The sequence below is a fragment of the Vidua macroura genome, chromosome 1, assembly GCF_024509145.1.
Source record: "Vidua macroura isolate BioBank_ID:100142 chromosome 1, ASM2450914v1, whole genome shotgun sequence".
Classification (NCBI taxonomy): Eukaryota; Metazoa; Chordata; class Aves; order Passeriformes; family Viduidae; genus Vidua; species Vidua macroura.
In genome coordinates, this window is record NC_071571.1 from 36,749,270 (window position 1) to 36,774,343 (window position 25,074).

At 34.8% G+C, this 25,074-nt stretch overlaps 1 protein-coding gene across 1 annotated transcript in view; it reads left to right on the forward strand.

Moving 5' to 3' along the window:
- Window positions 1-25,074, forward strand: part of KCNH8 (potassium voltage-gated channel subfamily H member 8) — a 174,966-nt gene that overhangs the window by 71,987 nt on the left and 77,905 nt on the right. Inside the window, exons 4-5 of the mRNA XM_053979069.1 lie at window positions 13,394-13,521; window positions 15,415-15,655. Coding sequence (XP_053835044.1) covers window positions 13,394-13,521; window positions 15,415-15,655 — 369 coding nt within the window. The remainder of the gene's footprint in view (window positions 1-13,393; window positions 13,522-15,414; window positions 15,656-25,074) is intronic.

Below are 25,074 nucleotides of genomic sequence, written 5' to 3' on the forward strand. Positions count from 1 at the left end.
TCTTGAAGTAAAAAATTAAAAGTATGAAAAATATTTTACCTTTTTTCTCCTTAAGCCTCAGAAAACCTTACTCTTATAAAAGTTTTAGGAAAGTAATTTATTAAAACCTGATATGTAGAACCGTGTAGGAGAGAGAATAGCAGAACATCTGTGCTCTAAAGGCTGATGATTTACTTACAAGTGATGCAAATTTTCAGGATAGACTCAGTGAGAAATCACATTAAGTATGCCAGTGATGACTTGAAATAGGTATGCTGCTGATTACTTGCAAAATGACAGCTATTGTTTATCTGATAAAAATTTTGTAGCTGCGTGTTTATTTTAGGATGGATTAAGATGGTCTTTTGATGTGGTTTAATGTCAAATTATAAATCTAAGCAGATTTTAACTCCTGTTTCCTGTAGCACATTTACAAATTAATATGATTCTGCTGTGTGCTGACACAGGAATGCATTTGTGCAGGACTACACTACACCGGCAAATGCCCATTCAATTGCCACAAGAATGAATATTGACACTAGGCTTTCTTCCATGATGTATTTTTTTGAGCACCATCCTGAAACTTGGTTGTTCTGTCCCTTCATCCTAATTTTAAAACCATGACAATCTTTTTATGTTATGAGCATCATGGAAGCAGAAAGCAGAAAGCAGAAAGTGTGGGGCTTTACCAATTTTAGTGTTTTATTAAATAGAGTGAGATAAACAGGATTTAACTATTTATCCTTTTTTTTTTCTGTTAAATTCAGCATTTTAATTTTGTGTACATCCACCTGACTATATAAAAATAAATATAGGGGTATACTAGCTATTTTTAAATAACATTAAATTTCTTCCTCTGCAGAGTGATTTACTAATCCTCCAGTGGTGAATATCATCTCATTATGTTCAGAAAATAATTCCCAGTACAATCTGTGCAACTCATTCAGTATCTGAAATTTCAGAATGTTTAACTTCTAGATGTAATTGGTTTAAAAAAAAGCTCCTTTACTTAGACCACAGCTATTATCAGAAATGTACCATGCACCTTGAGTTAACAAAAACTTGAATTGGTGTTTTGTTTGGATGTATGAAAAAACCTTTTTAATGTTCAGAGACTGATTTCCTTTTTCAAGGATTACTGAATTTTTCCTTTCAAAAATCAAATAATTTTTAAACTTGTAACTGAAACTGAGCTATTGCTACAGGGTAATTGCCATTATGCACAGTCTTCTATTGCCTTTTTAGCATATCTCTTGAGCTTAGACTGTGTATGGAAGGAGAACTTGGATACAAACATTCTCAGTGTGAAACTATTCTGCCCATGCAAGACCCCTTACCAATGTTTTTGTTTCAGTCTCTCTCTTCTGTTTTCTGCCCAGAACTGAGTTTTATAATTTGTATGGGTCTTTAATAGTTATATTCCATCTCATTATAATTTCTAAACTCCTTAGAAAACTTATCTAACAAACTTCTTTCATGTTCCTCTTCTCCTAAGTCTGCCCCTTTGACATCCCACCAGCACTTTATGGTAGCACACTGTCGCTGGTTCTGCCTCCAAAAACCTTCTCCAGACTCCTAATTCCTCAGGTCCTTCCTACTTTTGAAATCACCTGTTTCTTCTGTAAAATCTTGTTCTCCTTCTACTTTTACAATGACATCTTCCTGAACTTTATCTTCTGATTTTACAGCCTCTTTCTTCTTGTGCATTGTGTATTTACTTTTGCAAATCTCAGGAGCCAGTACTGTCTGATTTTCTGCAGACATTTTCTTATCAATTTTATATTATCTTTTCACACAACTTCAGTTGGTTCTTTGTGCCAATGTACTTTGCAAAAGTCCACTTTTTTACCCTATTTTCCTTTACCCAACCCAAATGTCAGATGTCGTCTGTGACCTTTTCTTTTGAATGTGTCATTCTAAATACAAATTTAACAGGGTTTTTTCCTGCTTTTCTTCTCTCTATAAAAGTTTCCAGTGAAAAGAGCCCTATCAACCAATGAGAGAAGTAGACTTTGTTCTAAGACTTTCACATAAGAAAAATGGGAAAACACATGCCTGAGAAGTTTGACAGTCTTTAAGAAGTCCTGTGACTGTCAGCAACTTTCACACTACTTTGGTTTGGGTTGGATTGAGTTTTTAAGTCAATTTGACAATATTCTTAAAGGCTTCAGATTTTCAGTGTTGCTAATTTGCCTTCAACAATACATGTTTGCTCTACCTGTTAGTTTACTGTAGAAATATGCTCTGCTTTCCATCTGCTTAATAATATCTATAATAATTTTGCTGTTGTGCAAAGCAACTCACCACCGTTTCTTCCTAAAACTGTACACTTTAAGCAAACTGATTGTCTTTTCAATATACAGGAAAATGTTTGTTTGCTTTTTTCTAAACTGTTTCTTAAGTAGATTTATGGGAGTTTTATTTTAGCATCCTAACTTACAATGAGCTACTTTTTGGTAAACTAGTTTGAAGTTCCATTGTCCTTTTGGAAGAAAAGTGATTAAACTGAAAATTCTACTCTCCAAATATGGACTCCAATGTGGCATGGCTGGGTCAGTGCTTTTTCACTTCTGCATATGACACTAGACCATATGCAGGAATTTAGTGGAAATACAGGAATCCAGGTAAGAAAATAAGCAATTAAATTATTCTGTGACTACTTTTAGCCCTTTGTTCTGTGTGCTAAAATGGAATAACGTAGATTACGTCAATGTAGAGTTCCACTGCAATAGTCACTGCTAAAATTCCCCTGATTAATTTGACTCATTTCACAGAGTTATTGGTAATCCATTTGATTTTGTTTTGTTTTGGTTTTTTATTGTGAAAATTTTGAACTCTTTGTTTGAAAGCAGTTATTTTAGGACAGATTTTCTCAACTTTATTCCAGAATTATAAAAATGTGTGCAATATATAGTAAACACAGAATCACACAATATTTGAGGTGGGATCTCTGGAGATTATCTGGTCCAATGTCCCCTTCTCAAAGCAGGGTCAGATTGAATGAATTGCCCAGGAACACATGCAGATATGTGCTCAATAGCATGAAGGATGGAGACTCCACAACTTATCTGGGCAGTCTTTTCCAGTGTTTGACTCCTCATAAAGCAAGAAAAAAGGTTTTCTTAAACAGAATTTCATGGTTTAGATTGGTCTTCCTATTGGCAAAGATGCCTTCACTCTCAAAATAATGTGAATTAAAAGTTGGACTACACCTTCTGCCACAACAGATTCAACTAAGATGCATGTTATGGTTCAACTGTCTGGCTTTTTCTGGCTTCTAAGCAATCCTTAGGTCCATATGAATTTCTGAGGAGACAGATTTATTTTGATTATAAATTGTTTGTTGGAGGAAGGAGTTGTTCTTTTCAGTGTGCCAGAAGTGAAATACCATGTGCCAAACATTTTACATTCCAGATTTTTAATGTTGAAAATGTCTATTTGGAGCAGCACTAGTCTCTCTTGTAAGAAATTCTGCAATGTGCACTTTGATTTATTCTGCTAAATTAATGTCTCAGCTACTTCATGATTGCTCAAGCTACTGCAGTGAATATTCAGGAGACAATTTTTCATTTTAAAGCTTCTTATACCTGTCAGGAGGCAGTATGTTGGGATGGTGAACATAACCATACAGTCACCCAGACCTACAATAACCAAAGCAGTTGAAATTGTTTTCAGGATGCACAGGCATCATGCAGTTCTATAAATGGAGGAGGTGGGACAGAAGCAGAGTTTTACCCCAATATTCCTGCTGCCCAAAGGAAGAGCATATTGAGGAAGCCTTTATTCTGCTCAGTTACATCCCCCCTAGGATGACTTTGCCCCTCATTCACCATCCAAGTGAGAAGGGTCTGATACTCTTCTGCCATCATTAAAACTCCTTTCCTCCTGGTCTGTGGACTATAGTTTAAATAATTAGAGGACAAAAATAGAGCTGCCTTTCTCTTCCTGCTCCTTTTTGCATTTGTGAGCACGTAGATGCTCTCCCTCTCACCTTTTCACCTTCTTATCCAAGCAAATAAGTTTTATTTGAGCCCTGAATCTTTAGAGACGCATCAATCTATCTTTGTAGATCTTGCTTTAGCCTTGCACCAAGTGTTAAATGCAAGTGGCAGTTCCATTCCAACAGCTCTCAGAGAGGCACAGGGCATGTTCTGGAGCTGAGGGAAAAGTGTCCTTTGTGAGAGATACAGAATGAAAATGAGAAAAAAGACAAGCAAAGTCTGATTCTTGAGCAAATGCAGAGCAGCAGACTATTCTGGGATATTCTGGAAGGTTGAGAGCATATATACATTTGCAACCAAAACCAGTTCCTAGATAAATTTATGCAATTGCTTCCAGATTTTCCTAAGAAAACAAGGTTATCAAGATGCGGGGAGAAGGGAGAAGTTGTTTGTTTCGGATTCTGTTTTGTTTTGTTTTTATTTTGCTGGCAGATTCTTGAAAAGTATCTTCAGACATTACTTTTAAAGTTTGAAAACTCAGCCAGGTAAGACAGACAAGAAAAGCGTGGAAGAAACAGAGAATATCTTCAGTACATTTGTTGCTGAAGAACTTCTCAGAGTTGTGTGTGTGTGGTACGTGTTTTTTTTAACAAGTCAGACAATTTACAACCTTCCTATACAATTTACAAGCTTTCTTATTTCTGTGGGGAAAAAATCTGAAAAGGGAGAAATATCTTTAAAGACTTTTACTGGCCTTGACACAGTCTGGTATCTTACTTTTTATTAAGAGACCATGAGGACTAGAATGCATATTTCATGTGTACTTTGTGTTCAGAAACAGATTTAGAAGGCCTTGGGCTATTTGCAAAATTTAACTGTAATTACAGTTATAGGGCATGTAGTTCATGCTGTAGCTCCTCAGAGCAATTCTGAGGTCCTGTAAAGACACAGCAGGTAAAGATCTATTACAAGTGAGTTTTGCATAGCTGTAGAACAGATGGGTTTACAACTATCCGTCCTAAATTGCGTACTTAATCAATTAAAACAGGTTGGGCTTAGGGCCAGTCACTCTCAGAGTCTGAGAATCTCATTCCTTGAGGGATAATCAGAGATACTTGCTGGGTCTTTAAAAGACTACATGAAAAATATACACAGACATCACAGGATTTTGAACTTATATATTTCTTAAGTTTAAAAGCTATTTTCTAAAATATCTATTGGGGATATTTTAAAATATCCCCCCCTCCCTCTGCTGTTTTGACATTGACCATAAAATATTTTAATGGGTGACTTATCTGGTTCTATATTGTACATAAATCTATTAAGAACACAAGTCTTCATTCTCGAAAGACACACTTTCATTACAAGATAGGATTTTTTCAGGTACATGTATTACTATTTTCACTTGAATAAGCAAGATGTACTCTAACATCATCAGCTGTGCAAATTTTTTTAAATTATTTTTGCAATTAATGACTTTGAAATTATGGTAATCTTTTTCTGAATATAAAAAAATAGAAAAAATACCAATAGATAAAATACATTGTTAAATTGTATGGAACTAAAGGAAAAAAGAAAACACTCATGTTCCGTGACATGATGTCCTTAAATACTACACACTTTCAGAGGAAGAGATAGTGACACTTGCTGAAGAGCATGAAAAATTTCTTGGTGACTTAAATAGTTGGCACTATTTGGTTCTATGGGTGCTTGAAAAATATTTCAAATATTCTCTTTATTATTACAATTAAGTTTTTGTTCATAATGATATATGAGGCTATCACTGTCTTGTGAGCTTTGTGGGAATTTGCTGGGGGAAATGAAAACTGTTCCAGGAAAAAACAGTCACTTTAAAAACAGCTGGAAGTGAGTGATGACCCAGCCGTAAATTCAACACTACACTTTATTCTGTAAAAACAACATATGACTAATCACTTCAGTTGAATCAATAGACATGTCTCAAATTTGATGACATTGTAAAAATTACAATTTTCCAGTTTGTGAGACAATTCTAGAGTAGTAACAGTAGAAAGCTGGCAAATAAACTATTTTTACACAATTATGAAATAGCTATTTTTGAGTTGGAATATTTTACTTCATTACAAAAGTTCTGTAACTTTTGGCATTAGTATTAATAAATGAGAAAATAGTTTAAAGTAATTAACTTTCAGTATTCTTCTGGTGAAACTCAGCCTGTTGGAAGCAGTTGAAGAAAGGTGTGTATTTTGGAATTTTTTTTCCCAATTATTTTAATGAGTTTTATGAGATAGACCCAAATACAGGCATCTAAAAAGGAAAATTTATTTATTTATTTAGGGGTATATTCCCATCAATCAGCAAAATGGAAGAGGGGAAAGAACCCTTCTTTTGGCTTTGTGTGTCTCTTTCCTCACACCTTTCTTTTCTTCGTAGTGGAAGAAGCAGCAGACCAAAATGTAGTTAAGTTTTTTATCTCATAAGCTATTTAAAGGTCTTTCTAATTCATAAAAACTTTAATAGTTATGTATAATATTCCTTTTCTTTTTCTGTTCAAAGCTCAATTTTCTCTGAAGGCATAAGACTAAAATTATGATAATCATACCGTTGATTCTGTGTAAAATTTGCCCCTTTAAAAAATGTTCTGTAATAATGTTTACAGTGTATAGCTGGTACATGTGTTAGGTACATCTTCTTATTGAATCAATTAATCAGTTAACAGAATTAAAGAAGCAGCTAGAGGCTAGCCAGGCTAGCCTGGATCCCCCATACAGCAAAGAGTTTTGTGAATTGTTGGTTGTTGTTGACAGTGAGAATGTGTCATACAACCAACAGAACTCCTGCAGCCTTTTGCCCATGGTAGTGATTTTATTCTGTCATTAGAAGACTTTTATCGGTTTTGTATTTATTGGCAACTGCTGGTGTGCTGTCCCCTGAATAATAAATGAAAAATTTTCTAGATATTTTTAAAAGCCTGGAAAAAATCATACCAACTTTACATATAATCTGGTTTTAGAAGGGGTTTTTGGGTTCATTCAGAGTTGCTTTACCCCGGCTGTCTCCTTCAGAATTTCCTCGGTGGTTTGCTTTTCCTGAGGACTGCCTATGAAGTGTGTTTTGTGTCAATGATACTGGATATGTTTGAAAACCATTGTGTTTCCTGTAGACATCATTGTATATATTTAATTGCACATAGGTTATTCGTGGGGGCTTATTCAAAGATCATCCTTTCTGTTGGGCTGTTCCTTACTTTATGATGCAAGTGATGAGGGTTTCTCAAGACATGTATTAAAAGGACAAAAAAACCCTTTATTGCATTTCTTACAGGAAGCCTTTTATTAATGGAGTTGTAAGACAAGTAAATGATGGACAAATTCTTTAACAAATCTTTCACTGAACCCAGGTTCAAAAAGGAACAATTCAGTACTTGTAAGATATTCCAGGTAAAAACATCTCTCTGTGTGACTGGGCTGTGTGGTTGTGACAGCAAAAAGATATGCACAGGAAGGGTAATGGGAGAGGTTTATTTCCCTGCCTGATTTCAGAATAGAGCAGCAGGAGAGACCACACAGATACGACAATATACCACTGTGTCTTGAGCAGGGAAGGGTCCAACCAGCATTAAAAATCACAGCATTAACCTGGTTACCATGCATTTTCACAGTGTTCCTTCTAGTGTGTGCATGGAGCAGCATCATGGATTTCTTCAAGTCTGTCTGAATCTGGATACCTTTTAGCAATGGAGTCCATTTGTCCTGTTCTACTCTCTTGTTGGTGTTATTGTTCAAGAGGAAATCTAGTTTACACACTCAAAATTATGTTATTTCTATGATAAATTTTCTTAGGTGGGAGTAGGCATTACTTGCTGTTTCATCTCATGATCTACTTTAATTTTGTAAACAATAAAATAAATGAAAAGTTCTTATCTATTATGCCAACTTACCTAGTCCTTTGAGTAAAATGCTAGTAAAACAAAAATTTTATCTTTTTATTCCTCATACTCTCTCCTGGCTTAGCTTTCAAAATAGCTAAAATGGAGTAATCTCATTTTTTTATGGAATATATTTATAAAGTTGTACACCACAATAGTGTTTATTTATTAAATAAACCTAAAATTTAGAATTTTCACAAAGAACACCCCCTATAGAGTCCATGTAAATCTGGAACTCACTGTTTTTCCTCAGGACTCTTAGTGGAAAGTGTTTTAAGAGATCTATATCTATACTGCATTTCCTACTTTTGCCCAGTCAAGGTTATGGAACATCATGACTTCAGATGGTCATATTTACACTCTTTGAAGCGGATAGTCAATATGCCTGAATCAATCTTTCCCTAAGCCTAAGAACCCCTCCTGCCAAGCAAACAGGACAGTGGTGGCAATCAAGTAGTTGGGGCTGGAATATAATTTTGAGCATGGAGCTAAAATTCTTGTGAAAATATAAAAAAGAAGCAAAGAGTCACAGTCCTGTTCCTAGTGATGAGCTTGTCTTTCCTTGGCTACTGTACTGCAGAAATACTGCTTAGAGATCCAGGTCTGCAGCCTCACAGCCTTTATGATAACTCCGTCACACTGGTTATTGGTAGAAATACTATCTCTGAATAAAGTTACTCAATTGTGCATGTGTTTCCATAGCTAAGCTCCCAGGCTACTTTACATCATCCCTCTCTATTTCATTCACATACTGCCAGTATATTGAGTTCTGGGTTAAATTTGACAGGTGCAGGTTGCTTTTATTCATTATCTATGTTTTAAGTAAACACAGGCAAATCTCTTGGATTTTCCTGTGTCATATGAATGAAATGATCTATCTTAATTTTCTGTTTTGTGTCCATGCACACTTGTATTGAAAATTTTCAATACAAAATCATAGGTAATGATCCATGATCAGACTGGGAGATGTTTCCATACAAGAGTATGTTGGGTATGTATCACACCAGAGGGAACTGTAGGCAGCAGTTTTAATTAATGCATGAATGAGAAAAGTGAAAGCAGTTCTTTTGAAGGGATACAAATGAATGCTATGAAGAATGGCAAAAAACTACCAAGGCTGAGACTTTTTTTTGTAAATAAAGTGCAAACTTTCTGACTAGAGCAGGTTAGTTAATTTTGGTATTTGGAAAAAAAATGCATTTCATGGTCTCTCTCATGCCACAGGTTGTCTGCTATTGAGTGAGCATAGTGCTTCTGGGTCATATCAGGGTTACTCAGTCTTCACTAAGTGAGTGGGGAGGCACTTGAACAACTGGAACTGGAAGAGGCACCACACAGAGAAGTGGTGAATGTTCCATCCCTGGAAGTGTCCAAGGCCAGGTTTGATGGGGCTTTGAGCAACCAGGTCTAGCAGAAGGTGTCCCTGCCCATGGCAGAAAGGTTGGAACTAGATGATCTTAAAAGTCTCTTCCAACCCAAACCATTCCATGATTCTATGATTCTATAAATATGTCAGACTTTACCTGGAGAATGAGATCATTATGAATTATAAAGAATTCTGGACTCTATCTAATGCTATGGTCTGACTATTCTGATTTTAGGAAATAATTCTTCACCAAAAGTGTTATCAAGCTTGGAACAGGCTGCCTAGGAAGCAGTTGAGTCACCACATCTGAAAATATTTGAAAGATGCATCAGAGTGGCACTTGGGGACATGGTTTAGTGGTGGAGTTCACAAATTAGTGATTGCGAATTGGTGATCCTAAGGGTCTTTCTAACCTAAATTATTCTAGGATTCAATTAACTCTTAGAAGGAAAGCAAACATACATTTGGTGTCAATTTAGTCAGTAAAGCTGACTTTCCAGTTCTTCTGCATTGCTAGAGCAGCATATACCTATGAAAGCTTGTCAGAAGTTGTCAGGGTTTATATTTCTGATTTATACCTAAGAAGTGGATCTTTTGTGTTTTACCAAAGGGACAAGAAAAGAGTTACGCCTCCCCTTTCTATTAACCTTAAATGGATGATTGAAGCCTCATGTTCTTATAAAAACACAAGAAAAGACGAGAGTTATAAAGACATTTGTGTCTGCATGTGCTTTCTTTTTCTGCAATCTTCCCTCACAAGAAGTCTTAAGCTGTTAGGAGGCTAATGTTAAGCTTAGCAAAGAGGTGTTGCATTATTTTATTTTCTTAGAAAATATTTTGTAATTGTCATGTCTGATGGTTGTGGTACTATAACTATCTTCATTTGAAAGAAGAACAACTGGAAGGTAAGCAGTAAGAATTAAAAAAATGTATTATCAATTTTCTGATAAAGGGGAGATAAGACTAAATTGCAAACATCCTTTTTAAGAGTTATCTTGGGGAGGTGCTTATCATTACACAGGGAGGGGTGTGTAGAAGCACCAGGAAATAGACTCCAAAATCTGGGATTTTTCTAGAACAAGATTTCTCACTGTATTTGGGGAGATGACAAATCCTTTTGATTTTAAGCATGGGGCAAAAATAAGCTAGTTGTATTAAAGCGACTTTCTGCTTATTCTTGATTTTATTCTTGGATCTTTTTTCCTAAGATCAGCCATGGAAAAAAAATTAAAAATTGAGTCTGTCAGGTACCTAAATTTTTGAAGAACCAGAGAGAAACAGATGGGAGTTTATAAAAAATGAGCTGTCTCTTCAGAATAATGAGCTGTGAACTGAGTATGACAGAAGAAAAGAGGAAAGTTACAGAAAATAATCACACACATGTAGATGCACACCTGAACAATGTAGTTTGCTAAAGCTCAGGATTGATTCCTTTCCTGAAGGCTTTGGCAAACCAGGAAGCAGGAGAATTCACAAATGTCATTCACTTATTTATAAGCTACTGACGTACTCTGATGGCATCTTATCTTTACAATAAATTTTTTTTCACTTCTAATAACAACCATAAAGACTTTTTTGCCATTTCTGGTTAGTAAGAAAATTACTACTTCATAATTAATGTAATGCTTTCCTTATTGATGCATGCTTTTCTGTCTTTAGGAGTTGAGTGACTCCAAATATTAACACAGAGGTAGCATTAATCCTTTGCAAATAGTGTAATCAGCATGTGATGGAAGTCACTTGCTGTGAAAATATGCAATTGGTGTGATTCTAAGTGCCATATCAAGTCCCACAGCCTGCAGGTTAGTGAGTACAACATCCATAATGACTGAAACTCTGAACCTAGGTAGAAGAGATGGAATCTGTGTAAAGTGAAAAATTATCAGGCTGCTGGCATATAAAATGTAAAACCTTACAAGGAACCTGTCCTCATTTAAAAGTGGATAGAAAGTGAAACTCTGTGTCAGTAAATATATGGGGAAAAAAGGAAACAATAACTGAATTTGTGTACATTGACTGTTTCCATAGTCTCATGGCATTCTGGAAAGAGATGGAATTGTGGACAGCTTTCAGCTCAGTGCTCAGCATATGAGAAAAAGGCACATCTGAGGCTAGGAGTTATAAAGAAAAAACCTGAAGGCAGTATTACACCATTGTACCAGGCAATGGTGTATGCATAGCTTGAAAGCTGCATGTTCTGCAAATAGCTACTGAAAGGATACATTTAAAGAATATATTTTAAATGGCATAGTGATCTAGCCAAGGTAAAGAGAGGTAAGAAGATCCATTTCCACGCTGGAAGGCCTCGTATTGCTGGGGATGCTGAAAGAACTTAAGGAAAGTCCACCTGAAGGTACCAGGCCTGCCTTCTGAACACAGCTCAGTGTGGGTCTCACAACAGATCACGTCACCATGGCAGCTTTATCTGCCATCTGCCAGGATGGACTACCTCGGGCTCTATAGGCTAAGGACAAGGACAGGTTTTAGATATTTATAGCATGAGGATGAAGCCTTTACCTAAAGCATCTCAAAAGCATTGCTGGCCAGAAGCTCAAGAAAAGTGCTTTCCCAGCCTGCCTCCTAGCAGATCTGAAGCCTCTTTTATTGACTTATTTTGGATGCAGTAGAGTGAACGAGTGGCCTCACACAACATGGCAGTTTAGGTTGAAAAAGGGAAAAAAGATAGGTCTGTAAATACTTTTAAAGAGAATTTCAGTCATATGACAAAACCAGGCCACTATAGCTGAACAATTCTACAGTGGAGACCCAATTCAATTGACTTAAATTCATTTTTCCTCAGAGAAAGAGATAAGCATTTTATTCGTACCCAGAATTTAAGAAGACGTAAAATTTAGTTTGATTTTAAACGGTTTGATGATTGAGAGATTTTTTAAAAAAACATTAATTTAGTTGGGTCTTTTCTGAAATAATACTTTTTGTTCTATCTCTCTTCATTATGGCTGATGCCAATATGTGTTGGAGATGGGAAAGTATGAGGCTTCCCCATCTGCTCCCTTCAACTTTTGAGTAGCTATTTGGCTTTGCAGTACAAAGATTTTACCTTCCTGTTTTTTTACTTTTCTTTTTCCCCCTTCTCCTTACTGACAAGTTAAAAAAAAATCCTCAACTAGAGAGTACTTTTGCATGAATTGCATGAAAACTTCTTTACTGGAAAGTTTGGAAAATTTTTCCTCCTACACATTTTGTTATGTATGGTTTTGTGCTGTTAAGCCAAAAATACATCAGTCTCGTATAATACAAATCTTTCTTGCTTTTCTAGGCAGGTTTCAAAATGTAGCTATTTTCCTTGCTTCTAAATTGTGGCTCTGCTAATTAGTTTTGTGTTTTGTTAATTTTTTTTCCTCTTAATTTGCATGCATTCAATTGACTTTAATTAAACCTCCTTGACAGACGGCTTCTTCCTTTAGTCCCATAATTTCTTTTTTCTTAATCCTGACACATCACAAAAAGTCTGCTTTCATTTACTCTGGCATCAATTCACTGTAATTCCCCAGAGTGACTGGAATTACTTTGAATTTACTGCATTATAAGCTAGAACAAAATTTGTTCCCATGATTGACAATTACAGACATCTGAATGGAGGTAAAAAGCACAAACCTTTCCAAAATAATGTTCAGTCTTTACTCTTAATGGGTTTCATGTCACCAAGGAATATGTCACGCGGTCTTGCCAGTGGCCATGTGGTGGGAAAAAGAATCTAAACACATGAATGCAAGAACTGCTTATTACTAATGAGCAGGCTTACAAATTAGCATATTCTGACATAATGGAAGCCTAGTACAAGTCAGACTATGTGTTTTTCGAAACTACAAGGGAATTTTTTCGTTCTGTGAAGTGAGAGTAGGATCACCTCAAGGATATTTTCAGTGGTTACTTCTAGACATTCTTTCCTCTGGTCTGAAACAGTAGAGAGTACATTTATCTTATCTGTGAAATCAAATGTTGCAATTACTTGCTTCTGAGTTGTGTGAAGGTATTTGACAATTAAAACTTTACAGTGGTTTTTATTTGCCCTTCAGGAGAGGGGGGTTTTGTTTCTTTGCTGCAAAAGATTAAACAAAAGAAAAGGTGTGCATAATATTTACATTTCTACCAATGTGTGAAATGTCAGTAGTTCAGGTCCCAAAGGTTAAAGTGTTATTTCCTGATCTTTAATGCACTCTCACTTCTGTTCTGCAGAAAAATGGAAAGGAAGAGGAAGGGCAGGATCACATTTTGAGTCGGCACGCAGACGGAGTAGAGCTGTCCTTTATCATATCTCTGGACATCTACAAAGAAGAGAAAAGAACAAATTAAAAATTAATAATGTAGGTGAAATTCTTTTCTTCCCCTATACCCACCCCAGGAAAAAAAAAAAAAAAAAAGGACTTCCTCTAGCTGAAACTCTTAATCCTGTTACATTTAGGCATGTTTTCATGTAAATTTCTCCAACTTTATGCTGTGATATTAATCTTTTAATTTTCTAATTGAAGTAGTAATGTTTCTGTCTTCAAATTAATTCTGTATTCCCCCAGTAACTATAAATAATGAGTAAGTTCCCAAAACATGCTGTGAATGTTGCTAACACTAAATCAAACCATAGACAAACCAACAATATAGCAACAGAATGACTTCTAATGAAATGTTAATGAGAAAAAATAACTCTCCTGCTTTGCAGTACAAATTAAAAGTGAAAAAGACTTGCTATATATTTAGGGCATGAAAATACACAACTGGCATATCTGTCATAGGGCATACAACTACTTCCATTGAATTTAAATATTAAATGTTGAAAAATGATTAAATTTTTTAAAAACTTACCAGTGTTTCATGTTGAAGAAGCGTAATAATATTTTAAAAACCCTGAAAAATATGGGTCTTCCAGGGATATTTTCATTGAATAGTAATATGATAATATTTTTAGGAGCATGACTCTTAAATAGTGTTTGATGCCTTACCTGTACTGTCAAAATGCTAGCACAGATGTTATTTTACCGTGGTAAAACGTTTATACTGAAACCAATTTACTAGCTTTAGTACATGTATTTTTGGAGCTATGGGTTAGAAATAATATGAGGAATGCTTTCTTTTCCATGATTAAAAAAATGGGCTGACTCTAAGAACAGTGAGAATTCAGCTGCTTAATTCATAAATAAGAACCAAGAATAGAGAAGGCAATTACATCAGCATTTCAAAGCACAAAGAGAAAGGCTGTGACAGACAAGGCAAATGTAGTTAAGTCTATGGTTATGCAGGTTTTGTCCTTTTAATTTTGTAGTGACTAACTTCAAGATCAGAAATAATCTTAGCTTGCTGAATGCACAATATTGTTTTGGGAGGCTCTTTGTTACTGGAACAGCATTAACCAGGACCACAGTAACAGTGAGCAAGAATTTTGTTAGCAAATAATGCAAGACAGGTCATGTCCCACATGCTGATTTTGGGGAGGGTAGGTATTTTTTGTTAAAGCTATGAAAGGTGAAAACTAAGAATTTCTACAGCTTGACACTAAAATCTTGGTTGCATAAAACAGTGGTAAGACACAGACTCAAGACAAAGCTAGTCTAGTGAGAAAGGTAGTCAGTTCTGGAGCCATATTATGGTAGATTGGTATTTTGATTTAGATCAGGAGTGCAATTTTAAAGAAAAACAAAAAGTTATTCCTACTAATTGTGCTTTCATTCACATGAACTGGATTCCTGCAGATGAAATAAATCAGGAGAGGTGCTGCAAGTACTGGAGCTGTTCAGTCCATAGGACCAGGCTAGAGATAGTCTGAAAGAACCTCCTCACAGCTCTGTGTATAGGATGTTTTTCTTCAATACCAGTTGCTTCTTTCCATATGTTTCTATTTACAGTACTATGTCTTTGTGTATACAAAGATCTCACCTATCTGTCTACTAGAATAATATTGCTCTGCAGTGAGAATTAGTTCAACAGAGGAAGAAATAATTTGCCAGATGCAGTCCCCTCTCACTCCATTTAATCTGTAACTTATTAGTCTTCTTCCTGCCTCAATATTCACAAAATTCATTCCATGAACATCTGTATAAATGAATGTGAGGTCTAGGCTAGGAAAAAAAGTAACATTTATTCTTGCCTGCATATGTTATTATGTGTTTTTCTTTACAATAACATCAACCACCTAAGGGCTGTGTTGCAAGAAATGCTTCTGTGTCACCGAATTATTATTTTGTCTTATTTTTTTCTCTCTTTTTCAGAATGTTTTCGTAGATAAACCAGCATTTCCAGAATACAAAGTTTCAGATGCAAAAAAATCCAAATTCATATTGCTGCATTTTAGCACTTTTAAAGCTGGCTGGGACTGGCTTATTTTACTGGCAACGTTTTATGTTGCTGTGACTGTACCTTACAATGTTTCCTTTATTGGCCATGATGAGCTGTCTACAACTCGAAGCACAACTGTCAGTGACATTGCAGTGGAAATTCTCTTTATCATCGGTAAGATTTGTTTGGGGGTTGTTTGGGATCTCTTTTCTGACGTTTAGGATTTTCAGAGAATGAATAATATTTTAGAGAAGGATATAATCATCCCTTTCATGACTTTAAGAAAATCAATTTTAGCTGTATGGCATGATATTTTATCTGAACTTTAGATCACTTTTTCACTTTTTTTTTTTTTTTTTTTTTTTTTTTTTTTTTTTTTTTTTTTTTAATTGATTTGGGTATTTCTGCTGTTATTCTAAAGGGACTTTTGTTTTCACGGAAGATTGAAACCCATTGTTTCACTCTGGGGATGCCTCAAACCTTCCCAGTACGGGGATGTTTTTTTCACAATCTATGGGGTTATTTTTTTATTTCACACTTAGAAGAGTCATGGACCACAAGCTGAATAGATTTTTTTAAATATCAATGTAAGATTTAAACTCATACTTCAATAGCACACATGTACAATGTCAATATGCTATATTGACAACTAGGATAGAATTTGAGAGGTTCGAGTTTGTCATCTGATCCATTCTCCAAACTTTTTATTTCTGTGATCCATTTAATTCTTATATGACTTAAGAATCAAAAAGGAGACAAGGTCATATCTAATAATGGCTTTGTACCAAAGTTTCTAAATTTTTTTGGTAGTATCTTTTTCAATTTATTTCTGAAGTTTGAAAACAATCCCTGAATAGAGTCAGACAGATTTTTCCCCAAGATTTTACTGCTCTAATACCACTCAGTGCTGTCACACTGAGTGGTATTATAGCACTCTCAGATCTGTTGCTACTTGCAGGTGGAGAAGCTATTGTTTTTAAGAAATAAGCCAAGTTGAGCAGTCTTTGAGCATGAAAAGGGTTCGGACGGGTTCTGAGAGAGAAAGTGTCTTGGTTTGAAAAGACAGGTGTCTGCTAAGGAAGGCAGGAGCCTCTCTTGAAATGGAAAACATAAACTCCCTCCCTCCAGATTACAATTTTAAAATGAAGGGGCTCTCAGATAAAGATATGAGAGTGGGAATTACAGTTCTTTATTAGGAAAAATAAAATGAAAAATAAAAATAAAAATGCAGTAATGCAAAACAACACTGACAAAGTTAGAATATGACCTGACACCCTCTTGGTCAGGGTGTTGGTAGCAGTCCCATTAAATGGTGGCTGCAATCCTACTGGAGTGACAGGTGTGGTTCTGTTGAAGCAGTGATCCTCTAGAAGGGTGTAGTTTTCCTCTGAAGGTTCAGTGGTGGTGTAGATGGTCTTCCTCTGGGAATCCAGTGGAAAAGGCTGCTCTGGTGTTCCAAAGCTCAGATTATATCCAGGTATGAATGCTTGGCTCCTCCCTCTGGGCAGAGCATCTTACAACAGGATGATGTAGTTTTATCAGTTGTGCAGTGAGATTCAATGACCCATTAACAGAAGATATCTCCCCGGAGGGAGGATTGGTTGTGGAAGAGATTAAAAAAAAACTACCTCACCTGGTTCTAACAGATGGCAATAGAATACAAACCCCTGGCCACATCTTGCATTTGCAACCTAAGACAGAAAGAGAACAAAAAAAACCCAATAAAATAATTTTCAGGTTTTGAAACTTCTTTTCACTTCAATCTTCCTTATTTTTTCATTAAAAAATACAGCTTAGCTCAAACATTAAAAGCAACATTACAATCTTCTCTAGGAGAACTGAAGAAAATTGAAACACCATAAACACTTATAAATAGCTCAGAAGATTTTCTTATAAAAATTTTGAAAAGTTTATTCCTTTTCTCTGTCAGCTTTATTGTAGACAGTAAGACTGGTAGGTGATATGGCTGATGGAAGAATCAGATGTTATGAACAATTTGTATGTTCCTTTTGTCATTGTTTTGTCATTAGACTTAAGGTCTAAATTTCCATTTTATGCTCACTATATTATCTTGGTGGACTCTTTCACATTAATGCAAACAATTCACATTCAAAGATTCTCAAGCAGGGCATTAAGAAACTTGCATTCTGCAATGCAGATCATCAAGGATCATCTTGTGTCTTGCGTAAAAAGAGTGAGGTTATGACTCTAGTCAGTCATAAGTTAATGTTAGATTAAGAATACTAAAACAAATAAACCCACTTGATGTACCTGGGTGACTTTGTAAAAAGAGTAGACTCAAGGTCACAGTATTTTGATAATGGTGTAAATAACTGGTTTGTGTTATAAATGTGTTTATTTGAATATAAGCACAAGAGAGTATAATCTGTATCTAACTGATTTATCTTCTGTAGTATTAATTTGAAACAAGAAAGATGGTGAACTGTTCAGTGTTACTTTTCTAGTTATATATTTGCTGGAAGTATGGAGTCTTTATATCAGTAAGTCAAAAGCAAAGACATCGCTATGATCAATGGAATGGCTGAGTAAGAAAAATAATGCAAAGAAGATTTTCTGTAAATTTTATTTCATATTTTCTAGATTTTTAGGTCTGTAGTCCAGGAAATTACACTATGGTTGTAACTAAATGCATCCAATGAAATGTGCATGGAGCACTAGAAGAGAGTTTGACTAATCATGTTACTGGTAACCACAAACACTGTACTGTAGAATACCGATATTCCTCCCACAGAGTTTGAATAATAGTTCAATTTTCCCCAGAATTTTTTTTTTTCTAGAGTTATTATCTGATTTAAATCTCCATCTCTGAAGAAAGGTTTATGGAGTATTTTCAGGACATTGTCATGCTGCATTTAAATCCCTGCAGTGAATTTAAAGAAAATAGTGTGTTTATGATCATCTCTCCAGGGTCCCTTGTCTGTTAAAATGTTGAATTAATGTGTCTCAGAACATGTATAACTATATTGAAAGTAGTAAGATTGACAACATACTTAAATTTAAGCATAAGTTTCCGGGCATTTGTTGCACTGTGGCTCTGACAAGCATATCTTTGATGGATGATCTATGTGCTCTGAGAAAAGTCAATGAGAAATGTTGAAAGAAATTCTTCTTATGATGCCACTGCCTCAGAAATGCAGTGGGGAGATCTGTCTGATAGAGGATCTTCAGTTGTATTACAGATTTGTAGTCATGGATTGAAGAAATAGAGTCTATCTACTTTGATTTTATTCATATTTCTGAGAACATGGAACAATATTCCTCTTATGAACATGATTTGCATAAACAGTCATTTAGACTTGACAAGGTCTTTGTTTTTAGCTGTGTTTTCCAAGACTGACTATATTCTCAGGCATATGGTGTGACTCTTAGGGATGGTTCTGTGGATGGCCAGGAAGTGGACCTGGTGATCCTTGCAGGTCCATTACAATTCAGCTTAATCTGTGATTCAGTGATGTGTGTCAACCTATATTTAAGCATGATAAAAATACATATGGAATTGTTCTTCTGACTTGGGGTGCTTACAAGTAAGAGCATTGCTATGAATTAAATTATATATGAGAAAAGCATCTAGCTAGAGGTTTAACTGCTTTAGCCTTTAAAGTTCTCTAAAACACAGACAGGAGATAAACAATAATAACAGCCCATTTTGTGACATCTTCAGGGAAGAGGATGAAGGGAGAATGTAATTAGGTCTTCTCACATGAAACTAAATTTTTCACTTGATATTTCCTGTGATAACTTGTGTGATTTTGTATTTGAATGTATTTCCATTATCTATTTCCCTTTGTTATGTGTGCAAACCTTCTCTAATATACCCCTGTAAATAAATTTTTTGCTTCCTCTCACCAAAGATAGAGTTAGTTTAGTTTTAGATTTTTTTATTGATATATGTATTAAAAAACTATGAAGAGGTGCAGAAAAACTTGTTAGCCTTAATGTATTTTAAAAATTCATTAAAATTATCCTAAGTGTTTTATCTGGTGAGGACTATTATCTGCTTTAATGCACTATTTTCTTCAAAGTTTATGCTCTTGTATTTGCATAGATAGTAACTGGGTCCTTCATTTCTGGATAGGTATGTCTGGGAGCCTGAAAATACTTCTAAGAAGCATAATGGATCTTGGTTACTTTTCAATAATATTTTTAAAGTTTTCTGTCTTCCGGAGGAAAAAAGACAGGAGAACCTCTCACCAAGTTCATTCAATTTAATTAGCAATAACTTTCCAATTGCTTAATTTTACTCTTCCATAACTATCCAGTGCAGTGTTTTTATTTCTGCAACAGTTTCATTCTAGTTTACAGATATTGCCTTTCTTTTTCCATTTTGTTTTTTTTTAAATTATTGAACATCTTGATTGACAAAAGCAATAATATCTGAAAAATTATCAGTACGTTATTGTCTACTCACAAGACTATTTGAATAGGAGGCCTTCAACAGGAGTTGAGATCAGTGCAATGGTTTGGTGAAAATATGCTCAGGCTTTCTAGGTAATGGTAATGCATTATTTGCTGAATAAGATCAGAAGGGTCTGAGTATTTTGTATCTAAGGTGGCCAGGAACAACTATAGAGAGAAGAGCTCAATTTTCTATTTGTGGATCATTTTGTTTTTAGTGGAAGACAAACACTGGATACTAATTATGGCTATAAAATTATACTTTTTATGAACAGACAGAGTTATTTTAAGTGATTTCCTGCAGTATACTACTTTGCCACCTGTGGGGGGAAAAACCCATACCCATCCCTTCCTCCACTCTTCACATACACACTGGCATCTGAAGATTTGATCTATGGTTTACACTTTTGAGAAAAAAATTGATCTCAATTTACACTAAGATTTCCTCTCTTTGTATGTATATTTCTCTCTCTCCCATTAAATATTATTTAACAAAGTGTTTTATCAGCAATTTATATGTTTTAAAGCAGTATGTTTAACAGTGCTAAAGCTCTGATTTGTGTGGCATGACGCTTTAGACTAAGGGGACTTGTGTGGCCATTGCTATCTATCACAAATGTAAATGACTCAAAATCTTTCAAAAACTGTTTTAAATCATATGAAGTCCTTGAATCTCACACGTTTAATATGCAGAGACTTAAAATATAGTATAAACCTTGTACAAATGAATATAATCATTCATGTCCTTCACAGTAATTCAAGTATACATATTGTACTGAAAATGACATATGTTGAATGAAATTCATTGGAATAAGATGGGGAAGTATTAAATGCTATAAATTTTATTAGATTGACTTAAAATGGAAGGCTTATTTTCTCTTTTCTTTCATCTTCTTATTCATTATTATAATGATTATCATTTTCTATCTTTGCAAGTGCATAGAAGGTAATTTAAAACAATTTCTGTGTCTGCAGGACCTCATATCTAAGAAAACTGCATTTTGAAATGAAATGGCAGTGCCTTGAAATATTTCAGGTTGTAATAGTCTAAAATTCAGGAAAGGACCAAGGGAGTGGTTTGAAATTATCTCTGGGAATTTATTTCTAAGCAACAAATGGTCTCATCTGTGAATGCATATGAATAGAGCATGTACTCAGATAGAGTTACATTGTTGATACACCTAATGTTTGAAAGAGGAGGTCATAAGAAAATGTTCGTGCTCTATGGATTACCTAGTAATGTGAAAAAACAGTGCAAAATATTTATGCTGAAAAGCAGTAGAGAGTTTCCTAAAGATTCTCAAAATATCAAACTCAGGTGGGCAAGACCACTATAACGCTAAAAAATATTCCAATAACCTTCCTTGGATACTTGTAAGGAGAAGAGATGCTTGTCTGCACACACGATGCTGTTTCCAAGCACAAAAACATCAACCTCAACCTAAAGGAGAAAAGTGTAAGCCACAAGTGATTATTTCATGGAAGTATTTCTGTATCTTCAGGTAGATGCAGATAAGTGTTATGGTAATGGAGGCATCCTGAAAATTTTACTTGTATTGCCTCTACTAACTCCTCTTTATTAGAACTAAAATCAGATAAAAGTTGTATTTTTCATTTACTATCCTATAATAGTACAGTGATAATGCAGTATTGTATTTTCAATAAGATTAAAGTCTTCAAATCTTTTCTAGCTAATCTAATCCAGGTAATTTCCATGGAAATTATTGATGCTTAGTAGTTTACCACACTTTTTGTGAATTAGCATGTAGTCTTTTTTCCTTTTGTTTTGGTATGATTTATGACTATTATCCATGTGAATTGCTGTAAAACTGAATAGGGTAAGTTCTGAGAAAAATAGTCCAGGTTTTTCCCTTGGAACTGGTCAAAAATTGGAAATGAATGAAGCTGTTATGCCACTGCTCACTGAATATTTTACTGATTTGATCTTTGCTTTGTTTCCTGCAACATTTGTGTGAACAAAAATCTGTTCATGAAATACTCAACACCTATGTCTTCTTCACATAGGTTGAATTTAGTGAAAAGCTACATCATATAATTGATGTTTCTCCACTCTTTGGAATTACTTCCTTCTGCCATATTTCTGCAGGTTCTATTAAGAAAATTGCCCATGTAGAAATTTTCACACTTCTGCAGTCACACCTACTAGCTTCTTTTCAAAGCAGAGCTAACAATTCATTTTTCAGAAATATTTCAAGTTCTTTGCTTTTCTTTCAAGACTCCAAAGTCTTTCATCGTAGAAAAGTCAATAAAACATATTTTAGCTATTCAATATGTTCGGCGATTGAGTCTGTTTTCAAACGATACAGCATAGTTTATAAGAAAAAGGTCTTTCCAGTTTAGTGTGTTATTATAATGGTCATGATATGTGATGCTTTTCTGGTGTTTCAGCTACTATGGGACCAAGATTAACTAATCACAGTTAGGCACCCTCATAGTCAAAGAAAGCAACTAAAAAGGGGAAACCTCAAAGGCTAAAAATCAAAGAAGCAGGTAAAAGAAATAAACCCCCTGTCTTGCCTTTGGGGTGATGGTCATTCATGTCTACAGCAGCCAAAGGATGGAGTTTGATAGAACATATCATGTTAGAGCATTATCGCTGACCATGTCCTTCTGGAGGGAGTGACTTTCATTAATAAAAATACCCACTCAGAAGATGCCTTCAGATTTCTTTTTTTATATATACTAATGGGTAATTTACCCAAGAAAAAAACAGTATTTTCACTTGGATGTAACTTCAATATTACAATACTTTCCACTGTAAGAACAAATAGTAAGGAAGAGCAAATCAGACTGTCAGTTACAGATGGATTTTGGGAGTCAGTTCTGCTATGATCCATCACATCAAAAAAATGGATTTTCTTCCATTAAAATCACTTAAAATGTTGTTTATTTGACAAACTTGAATGAATCAAGGCTGAAAACATACATCAAAGCACTGCCTTAGGACAGGGACTGTGCCACTCCTCATGTACTGTGCAGTGATAAGCAACTTGGTGTCAAATGGTAAATAAACTTTTCTCACTGGAGAAGTTTGCCTGGTAAAACAGCTCAGTGTATTCAAACGTGACTTTAACAGCAAAATCTCTGAATTATAGTTATTCCATGCTAGCAGAAATCTCTTATTCAGAAGTCCATCATGTTACATAATATCATGTGAATTGTGGTAAAGATTTTAAGAATTTGTAGCTTTTAACCATGTTCCTGCTGTTCATCTGAACTCTAGTCATTCAGCTAAAGCCACAAGACTTCTAAAAAAGAGCTTCTTTCAATGGAGGTGTAATGTGGCTCTAAAATGTGTTTTCCAGACTCTGTGACTGCCCGCACAAACTAAATGCAGTTGTTTGCACAATATTCTGAATTGATAGTGACCAGGAGAAAATGGTATTTGTGGTTGCACCCAAAGGAAAATAGGAGGGAGAGGTATACTTGATAGCCATATTTTATGTTTTTAAATGTACAGTTGCTTAAGGGCTAATTCTAATCCTTTTCCATAATTTTCATGAATGATAATGACAATTTGGTCCATCTTCTTCCTTCTCATTGTTTCCTACATCAACACAATATACCTGAGACTTCAGTTATATGTAGTTTTGTATGATCTTTCAGTTCTCAAAGATTCTGACAAGAACTAGAAATTTTTACCATCTAGTTGAGTCTTAAATAGAAGATGTCATATTTAACCTGTGTATTAAAGACACTGTATTCGGATAAAGCATGTTTTCCTGAAGGACCTCAACTCTTCTTAAAGAATCCATAACTCTATTTACTTGTGGCTTGTAAACCACATATTTCTATTTCTGGAGTTTTTTTTCATCAACCTGCAGAAGTGATATCTCTTTAAGTGTTTGGCTTTTAAAATGTTGCTACTTCCTGACTCTTATTTTGGGCACACTGGATTGTAATTTGACATCTGATATGACACAACCTTGCTTTGCTGCTTCATTCCAAAATTAGACAAGAAGTATGTATTGAATACATCTGGATTTCCTGCAAGATTATTATTAGCTTCTCTTGTGATTACATGAAACTATTTATCATTATCTTTACTATTTACAAAGGAACTCAAGTTTCCTATTTCTGTTTCTTTCCTAAAACTGTCATTTTCCTTCATCATGGGCACCAGTGATTTCTTTCTTTTTCTCAAACAGGTCTAGGTTTTCATTACAATTTTTCTATAGTTTATATCAGTTGTTACTTAATATCTGTTCATCGCTTGATATAACTTTCTAAAAAAGAAGAAAAAAATATTGTTCCTCCACCAGCTGCAATAAGTTTTTATTAAGACACAATTTTGACTATATTATTTATATAGTATGTATTTTATTATATTTAATATATTTTTTTACATAAAATTCCTACATTTTAATACTTAGTTTATTGGTACTTGACCTCTGCTGTGCTTTTTTTTTTTTGTTGTTGTAAGCTTTATTTGATTTCATAATGACTCAAGTATGATCCACAATGGTATACACAATGGTATAAGATGTGCATTACTTTCTTTTCCTACATGAACCCAATTCTATCTCACTCACCTGATCATGTCAGCCTCTGAAAGAAAATCATCAAGCTAATTGTGGTAATTAATGTCTGGAAGGAAGATGCTGAATTGAAAAATCACACTTCCATTTGAATAAAATCTTCCTAGGCAATTTACTGGGAATCTCTATGTTTATCTCAGGAGTAGAATAAAAAATAAGAGTTTATATAGGGACAGATAAATTGTTCTTCAAACAATATGGCACTAATATTTCCTGGAAACTTTCCTAAAAGCTCTCTGGCCAGATTCTAATATCATTATCCTTGTATCATTAAATAAAATTTGCTAAATCAATCAGGTAGATGAAAGAGCCTGGACTTTGGGGAAAATACTACTAGCTAAGGACAATCAATGTAAAATCACATAAAGGAAAGTGAAAAAAATGCAAGAAATTAAAGATGAGTCAGTCATACCATCAAGAAGAGGGAGATAATGTAGAAAACTGTCTTCTCTGAATATCAGTGGCCTTAACATACCTAAATCATCTAGTTCTCAAGCACAGGTTTGAATGACTGCGGTCTAACAAAACATCATTGCTTATATGTATGCTACTTGTCCTAAAGGCACAGGGTTTTTCAATTTCATTTAGTTCCCAGTGAAAGACAGTTAAACTGAGGTA